This window comes from Anarhichas minor, unplaced genomic scaffold, assembly GCF_050575085.1.
Source record: "Anarhichas minor isolate MPS153535 unplaced genomic scaffold, ASM5057508v1 ptg000074l, whole genome shotgun sequence".
Taxonomy (NCBI): domain Eukaryota; kingdom Metazoa; phylum Chordata; class Actinopteri; order Perciformes; family Anarhichadidae; genus Anarhichas; species Anarhichas minor.
This window is the reverse complement of record NW_027466520.1, coordinates 11,039,286-11,053,580: the sequence shown is the minus strand read 5'-3', so window position 1 is coordinate 11,053,580 and position 14,295 is coordinate 11,039,286. Positions and strand designations below refer to the sequence as shown.

At 39.9% G+C, this 14,295-nt stretch overlaps 1 protein-coding gene across 4 annotated transcripts; it reads left to right on the top strand.

The window, feature by feature from the left end:
* Positions 1 to 1,482: 1,482 nt before the first annotated feature.
* On the top strand, positions 1,483 to 8,863 carry zc2hc1a (zinc finger, C2HC-type containing 1A). Of its 4 annotated transcripts, none has more exons than XM_076080401.1 (10): positions 1,483 to 1,568; positions 2,126 to 2,199; positions 2,995 to 3,111; positions 3,304 to 3,330; positions 4,992 to 5,133; positions 5,412 to 5,554; positions 6,436 to 6,541; positions 6,675 to 6,750; positions 6,974 to 7,078; positions 7,715 to 8,863. In XM_076080401.1, the coding sequence occupies exons 1-10, from the start codon at positions 1,550 to 1,552 to the stop codon at positions 7,833 to 7,835; spliced, it is 930 nt and encodes a 309-aa protein (XP_075936516.1). In that variant the 5' UTR covers positions 1,483 to 1,549; the 3' UTR covers positions 7,836 to 8,863. The 4 variants fall into 4 exon arrangements, 3 of the variants coding, with proteins under 3 accessions (XP_075936516.1, XP_075936515.1, XP_075936517.1); XM_076080400.1 differs by having other exon boundaries at positions 3,283 to 3,330; XR_012949409.1 differs by lacking the exon at positions 7,715 to 8,863 and having other exon boundaries at positions 3,283 to 3,330; positions 6,675 to 6,866.
* The last annotated feature ends 5,432 nt before the right edge of the window (positions 8,864 to 14,295 follow it).

Genomic DNA, 14,295 nt, shown 5'->3' with positions numbered 1-14,295 from the left:
TACACTTACTATCAGATGATGGACAATGTGCAGGTTTTCAGCTGCATTTGGGCTGTTGGGGCGGTGTCATGCTCCGTGGGGGAGAAGGGAGAGCTGATTGTTAATTTAAAGTTTATATGTTTCTGTCCTCAGATGAGTTGTTTTATTATTTATTTATTTTTAATTGATGATGTGACAGTGATCTGGTGTCTCCTGGATCAATTAAGGGAATTTGAAAACCCAAACCTCCTCTCTCCTGTCCTCCTCTCCTCTCCCCTCCCTCTCTCTTCCCCTCCTGTCTCTAAAAGATAAATGGAACTCAAGTTATAGTTTAAAAATCAGGTGAACAGATTATTTATTCATCAAAACGTGTGTGTGTGTGTGTGTGTGTGTGTGTGTGTGTGTTAGACAGACAGAGAGAGAGGGAGATCACATAGAGCAGAGAGCCAGTGTGAGAACAGTGGTCTTGTTGTGATGAAGTCAGCGAGGCCATAGCCAGTCAGCATCTGGCTGTGAATTACTTCATTCAGATGACACATGTGCTCAATATGCCAAACTGGGAACTTCCGAGTGCCCTGGGAAAGTGTTTGAGCCAACAAATGCAACAAGGGAATACACTAGTTTTATTATTTGGGAGCTATGATCACAGTCATCTCATGAGGTCAAGGTTGACATATAAAAAGTCCAACCAATTTGTAAAAATGTGTGATTGAATTATGCAGGAAGTGTATATAGGCATACCTACAATAAAATAAATACATATTTTTGTATCTTATATGCTAACGAGTACCTTTCTACTCACTAAATCACTGAATCAAGCTAAAGTTGTTGTTCAGCCCTTGCAGCTCAGAATTGACTAGATTTCAGTAAAATTAGGTAGGGTGATCCTTGCCTGATATAAAAATTGTTTATTAGTTAGTTTAATGTAATGCCATATTTGGAAATAATGATAACAACGAGGGAACAGGGGGTTACCTCCAACGCCCCATCACTGTTCAAAGTACACGCGGAACCCACGGGCTGGACCGTGCGGTAACATCCAATGAAATACTCTGATGTTAGCACATGAAGCGGTACAACACAATCCAGTTGCTATTGGAAGCCAAAGATCAGTAATGTCAAGACGCTTCGCTCTCATTTCCAGCCAATGAAAACCACTGACTGTTAGACCGACAGACCTGAAATATATTGTCACAGGGAAGATCCTACAAACTGAATTATATAGAACTGTATATAAATGATACATACATGAATTAATATTATGAGAAAATCCTCGTAATACAACACGACCAATATAAGACATAGCTATATTTTGCATATGCGAGAGGAAACTCCTAAATGTGTAGTTGTCAAAGCACTATCAGTAACTTACAAAGACCCTAAATATTGATGCATTCCGCATGCATTGCAACTGTACATTTTCTGGAAAACTAGAGGTGATTTTCCCAATTTGAGACTGTGTCCTCCGTATTTTAGCGAAGCCGGAAGTGGATAGGGGTGAATCCTCTCACTTCCACTGGCTACTTTTGGCCGCCTGTAACAACAGCAGCATCAGACAAGGGATAACCTAATGATGGAAGAATTTGAAGGTGAACGAAATTGACGATTATGTGTTTATTTATTTCGATGTTTCGTGGCAAAGTCGAGCTTACAGCCTCTCCATTTTCATTATTTCAATTTGACGGATACAGCACTGCGTTAGCATTCAATTTTTGTCAGCGACCTCTTTTTGTGTGTGTGGGATTTAGCCTAAGTAATGCTAGTTTAACGTCAGGGCCGAAGATGAAGCTAGCTCCGACTGTCTCTGAATGGGTGTGATCCCTACATTAGCCATAGGAGCTATCCAGTGTTAGCATGCTGCTACCTAAAGAACCGTGACATAAATGAAAGCATAGTAGTGCATTTAGCCCTTAAATGTAGGTAATAACGTCTGCCGTGCCGTTATGCCATTGTGGGAACAACATTATTACATTTATGTGAGAGAACATAACGTTTAGCATTTAACTGCTATGTGTTGTCGCCAACAAACCCAATGTTTGTGTACAGCTGATAAAGATAAAGGTGGCCAGAGCTGTGGTGCATTCATGTTATCTGTGATATAAAACTTCCTTCACTATAACCAGAATTGCATCTTTTATTCTTACAGACAATGCTGCTCCTCCTGCTGGGGATCTGACTCAATGCGAAACCTGTAACAGATCCTTCCTCCCTAAAGTCCTGGTAAAAAAAATATTATATGTCTTATACGTGTAAGATTTTAGTCTACATGATTTAAAACCCTGACCAAGGACTTGCTGTAGTATAATGTATGTAAATGTAGATAATGGTTGGCTGCTATGTAATAGAATTTGTCACCAAGGAATCAAACCCGAAAAACAAATGCTGTTTGTACACTTGAAGCACTATTGAGATTACTTACAGCACTTCTTTACATAATTGTTATTGTGTAAAGCATTTTGTACACATTCATATCTATATAGTAGTTAAAGACATAGATAAAGACACATATGATGCATATGTTCATTAATACCACTATATTTGCTGTCATCATTACTGTCTGTGTTTTGCTAACATGACTAAAACATAATACAGAGATGGGTTTTATCACATAAAAGCTACAATGATCTCAATAATAACATATTGTTTTCCTGTGATGCCAATACACACATTTGTGCACTTCTACAAGCACTCAACCAAATTAGTTGTCAAATAATGTGTTATGCATTTGTTGGCATGCGTGTATTTGTGTGAACAACTTTGTAGTTTGTAGTTAGATTTTCCTTGAAAGATGTTTTGCATTCTTTACTTCACAGCTGTCACAGAAATCACACATGTCTTGCTCTCTGACTCTTTCAAAACAACAAAAAAATAATCATTTCTGAATTGTGATTGAGACAAAATGGCAGATAGGGTAATAAAGAGGCACAGATCTCAAATGTTTCCCAAAAACATGTCGAGACACATTACGTTTGTGTAGTTGTTGTGTCCTGTGCATCTTTTTTTCTCTCACTACAGCAAAGGCATGCGAAAATCTGCCAAAAGTCAGCAACCAAAAGGAGGAAGGTTTTTGACTCTAGCCGACAGAGAGCTGAGGGTACAGACCTCCCCACGCTCAAACCCCTCAAACCAAAGGTAAGACTACACCTTAGGGGGGGGGGGGGGGGGGGGGGTTCAATTTGATTTAATAGGAAGAGAAAAACTGCTCAAAGTTGTACATCTGTGTGTGGAATCTCTGTCCGAAAATAACTGCAAGAACAGTTTCATGACATTTGAATATGTACAATTCAGCCTATATAAATGTAGGCGCTTTCAATTGTATTTCAGTCACAAGGTTCATCTTCTACTGGGAAAGTAAGTTGATTTGTCTTTTTTTTCATTTGTCCTTTCTTTCTGTGTACATTAGTTTTTAGTGGCACGATTAATCTGCTGAAGCCCAAATGGCGTTCCCTCAGATCCCTCACTGTTTCTGGCTTTATAGATACTGGTTTCCCCTCTTTGAGCCATTGGCTTAAATAGTCTGGAGGCGTGTCAACTCATACTGGTGGTATTAGTTTCAAAAACACACTGAATCTGTGGTATTTTCCTTTCCTTTCCACAACTAAAAATCTTAAGATGTAGCCACTATAATTTCATTTTCTTTCAACATAACTGTGTTGACAGTATGACCCCCTATCTTCTCAAGCTGCACTGATTCTTTTGAACCTGTTGTAGACACAACCTGTTGTTATACTCTTACTCTTTGACAACTCACCTTCAGAATACAGAGCTCGGCCAAAAGCTGTCTGTCTGTTTGTCTTAGTTTGTTCTTGTAAACTTCTCTGCTGGCTGAGACAAAGCAGCCAGGACAGAGGACAGGAGGAATGACATACTACTGTATGTGATACCTGTGTTCTTCATTATTATCATTTATAAACTTCACTCAGGACAATTTAGATTTGTTTCCAGTTATTAGTGGCTTTGCTGTTGTAAACATAACTGTTGCTGCTCTAGAACCAATATTTAGTTATACCTAAATTACAAATAACTTCTATTCCTGTTCAGATCATTTAGTCATGAAAAAGTATTGATAAGAGTGGCTCCTTGTACTAAAATCCTAAAGATACCTATCCGTACCTGAAGGCCACCGTAGTTCTGTTAGTTACTGAGCTGAGGGATGTGCAGTTGGTTGCAATTTGCAACCTCACCACTAGATGGCTCTAAATCTCACACGCTGTTCCTTTCAGGTAATTCTGATAAACCAAGACTTGCTGATCCTTGGGATTTTAATTGTGTCCAGTTAGACGTCTGTTGCCTAGCATTTATATATATATATATATATATATATATATATATACACATATATATATATATTGCTTTCTTCTTTCTCTGGTCTTTGCTTCAATTAACTGCTGCACACTCAATCTGCCCTCCCTCTGGAATAACAGTAGTCACAGTTTCCTGGCATTAACAGGACATCACAGAACATTGTTATCCTCCTTGTTTGTCGGGCACACATGCTTAATTAACTGTGAAGAAAAGCTTTATAGGAGGAAGTAGACGTTCAGTGCCAGAGGGGCTATCATGTTGCCACAGAAACAGCTCAGAGGACACTCAGTGAACTACTTCTGTCAGAAATCATCAGCTTCTGGTAATACTCAGACTGCCACGATGGAAAGAAAGGGGATTCTTTTTTTTTTTTTTGTAGAAATGAAAGTCGGAAGCATGTCGTTAAGAGCTGCATTCATTACAACCACGAGTTAAATTATAGGAATTTTCAGGCTTAAATAAAATAAATAAGAACGTTTAGATCATTTAAAATAGAGAGTAACGAGAGACACTTAGGTGACCGCATTTTCAAAACATCCAGTTTTCAGTGGGCACATTCAGTTCAAGTAATAACAGCACTCTCTGAATGACAGTTATGAGGTTTACCATGACAGCATCAATAGCTGTCTCAGGTTGTGGTGAAAAATAATCGACATTAAAAACAAGCTGGTGTAACAGCACATCTGCTCTGTGATTCCTCCTGCCAGGCAGAACCTCCAAAGAAGCCGTCCAACTGGCGCAAAAAACATGACGACTTCATCGCTACCATCCGGGCTGCTAAGGTCATCACTCAGGTCATGAAGGATGGCGGACCATTACCTCCACCTCCTCCTCCTACTTATGACCCAGGTAACTCATAGAGGAATTAAGCAAGGAAAGTATTTTTTATTTTTTTTTGAAAGTAGGAAACTTTACAGACAAATTATAAAGATGGGCTGGAAATACCCTCAGAATGTTGAATCCCAGATATGTAACTTCTTGAGTTTGCAGTTGCAAGAGAAAAGAAAAACACACGTACAAGGCAGACCTTCCCCACTTAGCAGTACTTACAAGTCTCTCTATATCCAGGATTCAGGTCACTTGAGAGGTTTTATGTGTATTTTCTCACTAACCTGTCTTGTCTTCAGACTATGTTCAGTGCCCTTGCTGTGACCGGAGGTTCAACCAGGGTGCAGCTGACAGACACATCAAGTTCTGCCAGGAGCAGGCTGCCCGTATGCCAACCAAGGGCAAGTTAGGAGATGCCAAGAAGCCTCCTGGTCGCACACCGGTACACACATGCACACACCGCACCGCTACATTTGTGTGCACACGAACAGACTATTTGTGTTTCTGTTGGAAAATACTATTTTACTTAAGTTGACTTTGGTTGAATTTTCTAAATTACATTTTCTTACATTCATTTCTCATTGCAAATCTGGTTGTTCTAAACATAAAACGTGACAGTGTGACAGTATGAAATATTATTTATGAGACATTGCACATGCAGCTTTCATCTCATAATTAGAACAGCTGTGTTTACCCACAGTATTCATATCGATTAGAGCGTATGTGTAGATAGCTACGCAGCCAATTCTGCCTCTCATGTTATTTACAATTCTTTACGATTTAAGGAGTGCTGTTTGTGAATTCATAATTGCCCTTTTCCATTATTACCATTGTTAGATGCCCGCTTTGCAGCAGGCGTAGAATTACCGGCAATTTGGAAGCCAATAAAAACAGCAGGGTCCAATAATGAGAAAACATTGTTTCCCAGTCGGCCATCTTTTTAAATATTTACTGTGGATCCGTGTTTTCAACTCTCAAATTTTCTTCCTCACAACAGTTAACAACACATTTTTACACCGGTTTGTAAAGCCGAACCATACTCCATGCATTGTACATTATGGTCTGCCCTTGTTTATAAAAACTATAGCATAGTGATGACCTGTGTGTCCGATCCCTATTTCTCTGTCTCCCAAGTAATGTGACTGTGTTGATGCTTTGCATCCCATGACCTCCGTGGCTAATGTTTTGTTGTTTTATGTAGGCTACTTATTTATTTTCCATTCTCTCTCTCTCTCTCTCTCTCTCTCTCTCTCTCTCTCTCTCTCTCTCTCTCTCTCTCTCTCTCTCTCTCTCTCTCTCTCTCTCTCTCTCTCTCTCTATCAGTCCAAGCCTCCTGCCCCTGTAAAGAAGGCCAACTCTCCTGCTGTGTCAGCCATCCCTTCAGCCTCCTCTCGTTTACCCCAGAGATCAGGCCTTGGACAGCTCTCTGGTACGGGCACAGCTCTGTTGATCGTGCATCGCGGGGTGTTGTGTTCACATCTGACAGTTCTGTATATTTGTGACATTTTTTTGTTTTTTTTAATGAAATGACTCAGGCTTCTCTTTTCTCTCTTTTGCTCCAGGGATCCCATCTAGTAAGGTCTCTTCTGCAGGTTCAGTGAGGAGCAATCCCTCTGGCCTCACAAGCCCTCCATCAGGGTCAGTGCTCACTCACAGTGCTCATGTGAAGCTATGGTTAACACTATGATTGACTTAATTGATGGCTTCATAAGAATAACGGGTTACATCTATGAATACAGTGGGTCAACTCACATGTGAGTTTTGAACCTGAAAATTCCAGTTTTAAACTCTAAACTGTCTTTACAAACCGTTTGCACTTTACACATGGTTGTCTTTCTCCTCCTTCTGTTTGTCCTCTCAGTGTGGGAAGTAAGACTCGAGGTGGGAGCTCCGGCTATGGCTCTGTGAGGACCCCTCAGTCGGGAACGGCAATCAACAAGAAGAAAGTAGACACCTGCATATCTAGGTGAGCCAGTTCACTAATAGGTTTGCTAAAAATATAAACACGAGAATGAATCAAAACAAACTACCATACAGTTGATGTAAACTCTCCTGCCCTCTTGTGCTTTATCGGAGTATTGCATACAGATCGAGGACATTCCGGTCCCATTCAGTAACTTTAGTTTATACAACAGGTGACTGAATGGCGCTTAATTGTGCGCAGTCTAGCGCATAATTATGATGTCAATAATAATGCAATCCGTACAGCTACAGGTTCTGTTTACTTGGGTGATAGTAATGCTGCCACTTAATACAAATGAAGCTAAAATATGTCACATACATTCACCATGAAGTGCTTGAAGTACACCTTGTAGGAAAGCTTCAGCATTTTATCATCAAACACGACATGTTAACACTAAAATATTGACTTCATTTGAAGTTATGTATTTGTTTGCATATTGTACTATCTCAACTTAACTGAAATAATACTCATAATACAGTGAGCAATGTGTTTAAAGTATTTAAAATCCCTACATTATTTAAACCCTTAATAATCTGTTATCAACAGTATCATCAGCCCTGCACTAAAGCACCACGAATAACAACGTGATGTACTTGGTTTCTAACGTTGCTGCTTGGTCATCTTTGTTGAATTTCGCAGGAATGACGTGGTTGACAACGGCGGGATGCGGAGCAAGTCCTGTCATGCTTGTGGGACCAAGTACCCGGTTGAATCCGCCAAATTCTGCTGCGAGTGTGGAGTCAGGAAGATGTGTATCTGATGGCGGTCAGGAGAGGGAGAAACTAGAGATGTATGGGGATGGCACTGGTATTCAAACTAGCACTGGAGAGGTTTTGACAAAGCTAATCAGTCTGTATTTTCACGCTTGTGGGTCTCATTTCACGGCAGTGAAGTGGTGTAATCGTCGGCAAAAGACCCCACGGTGCGGTGTCATGGAATCTGCTGGTCCATGCCACTTTATTCACATTTCTTCAGTGCTTCCTGCTTCATAGTATACCATTTGTGATTAGTACACATTCTGACATTTTCATAACATAAATGTATGTTACGGTTCATGATATCATCAGCTGATGTGGCTAATGATACAGGAACAAGCCATTCTGCTGGTACAGCACCGCGGCTGATTCCACCACATGAAGATTATTGCCGTGAAACTAGAGTAATCATTTTATTACTCATTTTATTGTTGCTGGACAATAATTATGTTTAGCAGAGTCACTATCAGCAACTGAAAGCCATTGGTGCATCCTTAGAAGAGAGTACAGATGAGTGAGAGATTGGCTAAAAGCGAAGAGGTGGGTTGTAAAATGTGAATGAGGAGGTAAAGGGTTAGTGTTGGGTGACTCATTGGCGGGTGGGTGTGATTATCCGTGTATCTCAATCCCCAGTCAACCGTGATCTGAAATGCATTCCTTAATCCCAAAAATATGTTCTTATTGAAGTGCAATACGATTGACTACTGAAGAAAACAGTGTGGTTTTTGTTAAAGGAAGTGTGTTGTCATTTTTGGAAAGACATCACCTTGTTTCAGCAGGGACCAGTCCAAAAAGGTTAAAAAGGTCAGTGCTCCCTTTACGGTGCCTTTTAGAGGCAACATTTGTTTCCAGCTGTCTTAATGTTACCCTCATAGGCCGGACTTCTCTAGACAAATGTAGCATTAACTCAAACCCGTTTATTCCCCCTCATTTTACACAATGCAATTAATTATTTATTTTTCATTTTACTGAATGAACAATGACTGCATCTCTTTTGTTAATGCTTTATGGAATTAAAATGTTTTTCTCTGGAGTTGTATGAAACCTAACTGCACATGGATGTGTTGCCGGTTTTTTTTTCCTTGAAAGCTTTTCTATTCTGCCAGTATTCAGTGAATTTAGGTATTTAGGGTCAATACAGCAACACTACAGTCATTTAAAATGTCCTGTACAGGTACTGTTGATCTCGCTCCTTGATACGACTCTTATTTATTACCCCACACAGTTCTTTTACAGGTGGGACGCTAAGAAGGAAAGGCCTCTCCTTGAGGTTGCATATTTTATATTGCATTACATTACAGTCATTTAGCAGACGCTTTTATCCAAAGCGACTTACAATTCAGATTTTATCACATTTCTACACCGTAGGCACAGCTACGGGAGCAATTTTGGGGTTAGAAGTGTCTTGCTCAAGGACACATCGACATGCGTGGAGCGGAGCCGGGGATCGAACCGCCGATCCTCTGATTGAAGGTCGGCCCTGCTATCCACTTAGCCACAGTCGCCCAGATGCCCATATGTAATGCTCATTAACCCTCACACTCTTAAGAGTGATTAAGTATGATAATCTTTGAGTCCTTTGAGAAGTTGTTAAGTTTCAATAAGCCAATTATATTTATGTTACATGACAAATGCTTAAACAGGCTGGACAGGTGTGCTTTCCTGCGCTGATACAAAAGCTGTTAGCCTGGATACAGATGACATGTATAGCAATTAACTACATGATAATGCATTATGTATGGTCAATGACAAGACCAGAAAATAGCTGTTGGGGCAAAAGCTGCATGCCGATATGTTTTTTTTTTTGCATTTCTGATACATCCAAACGAACAAAAGGCCTATTCAAAAATGATATAAAACTACACATTTGGCTCCCCAATCTACAGCACAGTGCTGATAGGATTAAGCAGGCATCATTAATCAAAGCACCAGGTGAGTTTGACAGGAAAGCTTCTTGGACGTTTCCCAGAACCGAGCCAGGTGTGTGTGATCTGAACTCAGCCATCCGTGGCAAGATGTGCTTTTAACACATCAATCACACTCTGATTAATCAACACTAGCATTTTAAGGAGAGTACCAATGACTTGACACACAGCCTAAAACAACAGCCAGACAAACGAGAAATAACAAAAGGTGTGCCAGCGCTACTCATTCTACTCCAAAGTGAAAGTAAAACTGTATTTGAGCACCTTAATATGTCCTGCTTATGCTCCTCGCTAAGTGTAAGTAAAGGTCATAGCATATTCTCTGCAAACTAATGGCTGGAAAACATACTTTTAGCTGCATGTTTGTAGCTTTACATTTTATAGTTTACCTTTTTGAACACACCTTCCGCCATCTAAGAGCTTCCCTGTGCCGTGCATCGTGCACCCTTTGTCGAGTCCTTAAGACATTCTTCTGCACATAGAGTTCACCATGTTGGACGACCGTGGGACATTCTTTTCCAGTTAGCTTAATAGCTCGTGTTTGTTTAGCTTGGAAACTTATCTGAAGAGTCAGTAGTCACATAACATCCAAAACAATTGCAAGAGAGATATACTGGTACTTGACAAGATATATAGCTTAAATGAAGTAGAAGCTTCCTCTTGCACAATCCAATGAAGGACTGCGTAACTGGAAGGAAGTGCGAGTTCTTTGCTTCACAATTAACTTGGGTTTGGTCCCAGGTCCATTTGTATAGTGTTCAGCATCTGGTAGCATTTTGTCATGGCAAGCATGATTGCCTCGGCTTTGCAAAGTGTTTTAGTCTCCCTCCTGCTTATTTTCTGCATGTTTCTTCTGTGTTGCGTTGTCCTCATCGTCGACCTTACGTTGGGTTCTTTGGTCTGGTCAACAGAAGTCAACACACAAACACAATGTGCAAATTAGTGTTGAGTCCTTATAATGTGTTTATAACCTCCATGATCTCATGAACGGTTCGGTATAAGAAATAGAAACCCTTTTTATTGTCATATACATATACACAAAATTTGACCTCTGCATATAGGGAGCAGTGGGCTGCCAATGACAGGCGCCCGGGGTTCAGTGTCACTTCGACACGTGACACGTCTCAGTCGAGGATCGAACCGTTGACCCTGCGGTTACCAGACAACCCTCTTCATCATAAAGTGATATGCTTTATCACTGCAATACTCGTCTTATTAATGCTCATTTATCTCTTGTCAACATAAAGTGACTCTCTCCACGGTCTTTCTCAGACAAATCAAAGTCTGACCTCTTGACAGCCCTGACTGCAATCACAGAATACTATTCTGCTTCTGCCGTATATGGGGTTTGATCAAAGTACAGTGTGTTCGTCAAATGCAAAGGGCAGCCTCAAAACAAAGTTCCAAACCAACCACGTGAGCCAGTATTTTAAACTTGTACTGGTCTGGGGAAGCCTGAGGCTCTAAAGAGGCCTTGGCTCCGCTGTATGACTCAGACTTCAGCGATGAGCCTGAATCATCAAATTTGATTCTGATCTGACAGCGTTGAAAATGAAGGACAGGTTGACGACACATAACTGATCCAGGGATAAAGAGGGTGTGGTGTCCCGTGAAATTTGGGGGGAATCCAAATCCAACTTGTTATATTTTTTTACTGCATCCTAATAAAGCCAAAATTCCGACACACTCTTCACAAGTGTTTTCATTGTAGTGCGCAAAGAAGCACAACGTGTCCTCACCTTCTGCGGGTACATATTCTGCTGTAGCTCATCTCTGCCTGGCAAACTAGTGTCAAATAGGATCGTGTTTGGATACACTCACACAGCCAATAGGCTGTATAACTTATCACTGAGTCACCCACTAGGTGGGGGAAAAATAAACACTACAGCCTGCCAACATTCCACTGTCCTTGTTAGTTAAATATGACAAACCAAAATCCCACACAAAGAAACTGAAAGAATCGGTTTCTTAGGTTGGTCACCTAAGAAGCTGCCCCCTCCAAAGAAAAATCTACAGTTATTAAGATTATTTACATTTTTAACAAGGGAATGTGCAGAGACTTACCGGTTTCTCGAGACAAGTGCATTTTAACGAGTTTAGGACAGACGAGACCAGTCGATCTGTGTGGGATATGCTTAAAATCTTCATTTTGCAGGTTAGGAAGTGCAAGGTGCTCAGAACATCCTGCTGAATAGAGGTATATGAGTCGGTATTTGAGTCATGACAGTGTACACCCTCTGTGCCAAAAGCAGTTCTTCATGCAGTTGTTAAATGATGTGTGGGTACTCTTTTTTTATTTTTAAAGTGTTGAATGAGCGTGATATCTGGGTTTTCTGGTGGTCTGGTCATTAATGTAATTCTACTTGAAGGTTCACCAAGCAATTCACTAACAGTTATTGAACTGTGGCAGTGAGCTTGTTGGAATTTCCCTCTCTAATGTAAATACCAAAGGAAGAGCATGAGCAGGTTTCTATGGTCACCAGTGTACATTTTTGATAATATTTCAAGCATTACTAAATTACATACCAAGCAAATCAAAAGGAAAGATACATCAAAAATAACAGAACAGGCAAAAACCAAATAACTATTACTCACCACGTTGGCTGATGTGCAGCTATGCAGCTTTTGTTTCAGGTTTGGGCAAGATGAGTTTTGCAGCATGGTTGCGATAGTTCCATTCTTGAGAGAACAAAAGTATTATAGGGGTACATATTAGCAATATAGAAGACGATTTTATAGAAGGGGCGGCTAGTTACAAGTGTGCACTTTTGTTATTTATGTAAAGGAAACACTTTCAAATCATGTTTTTAGGTTATTTTTACATTATTTTGACGTCTTTTAATATCAAAGTTGTGATATATTTACAATTTAAGCTTAAGCATGCATGTTGTACCCAGTGGAAAGGGTTCTCCATACGGCAAACAGACAATTTACTTAAAACGGTCCTCCTGATGCTGTCAAATATTCCCATCGAGACCTTGAAGCAAAAGCACTCTTTTCAAATGTATTAATGTAATCTGCATAATGGTTCCAAAGCAATATTTTGAGCAACTGTCTGAACTTTGAATAATACATAATAATACAAATTTCCTAACCAAAACCTCCTAATAAAATGAAAAAAAAGAGGGTTAAAATAAATATATCAAATAAACAGAATTGGTATCTTACTGCGTTGTTGATATCAGTTTGAACGATTATCTTGTAATGGCCTTGAACGTCTGTGGGAGGCGTTTTGCTGTTACAGGACAGAGATAGAGGTAGAAGCAGTAGAGCAAGGAGACTGATGCAGAGAAGAGGCTGAGCGTTTATAGTAATAGTGTGAGGGGTACAGGGAGAGAGGAAGACAGACAGGTCAGTCGACTAATCCAAAACATGTTTGCATGTAATACAGTTAAACATTTTTCATGTGAGGAACCTCAATAACACTTGGCCTTTAACATCCATTCATTTTAGCACAGCTTTGTTCCTGCAGTCTAAATCACTATTGCTGAGACATATCTCATTTATTATTATTATATTATTATATTGACCTATAAGGATCATGTCAAGTGGCCCCTATGTGACCTTGCACTTCATAAAAGACACGTCCAAATATCCCAGCCGGACAAAACATCCCTGCTACCATCATTTCAAACCATAGGACTGTCATTACATTACATTCAGGTACAGTACTGTACTTATATTTTACTTTAATATTTTCATTTAATTTCACTTTAAACTTCACTACTTCTCAGCTGGAAATAGTGAAGTTACTCCAATTATTTTATTTGATAGCTTAGTTCATTTGCGGATTAATATTCATTTTCAAACATATAATGGAATAAAATATGACAGAAGAGAGTGGGGCACAACCTAACACATTTTGGTTTTGACTAAATAATCAAAAAAAATATTTGATAGACTTTGGTAGAAAAGTAGAAAAATGTATTTCTGTTCACAAGGTAGGCAGCAATTAAAACCAGCATTTGTCAGCACTGCAGCAACCTGGCAAATATAATATATATATACAGTATATATATATATATACATATATATATATTATATTTATTATGGCATGACAAATGATGATGCAGCGTAACATCAGGCTCCACATGTCATCACAGACATCAAGACGCTTGCTCCAAGAAGAGGCACCCTGTGGCTGCTGCACCTCAACATGCTCCAGCTCAAGTGCCTTGTCCTCCTCCACCGAAATATTCTCCTTCGGCGACTGCGGCCCAGCATGCTACAGGCCAGGGGCGTTTCTAGGATTCAAAGAAAGGGGGGGCTTAGCCCCAAGGGGAGTGGCATGTTTGCGCGTTTTTTTTGGGGCCCATTTGGGGCCGTGGATATCCATTGTTTGAGACAGTTCATAGATTGGTTCAATCAGAAAGAGTGTGATTTTGCTCTGTAGTTTTGCTTGCATGCAGTATATGATAACACAAGAGACAGAATTTGAGGGTCATAGTGAAATTTGACAACACAAATATGAACAAATGAACAAATATTTCTCAAATAAAGAATATCCGCGTCACTCCCAAATCCTAATTCTTAAAGGGAC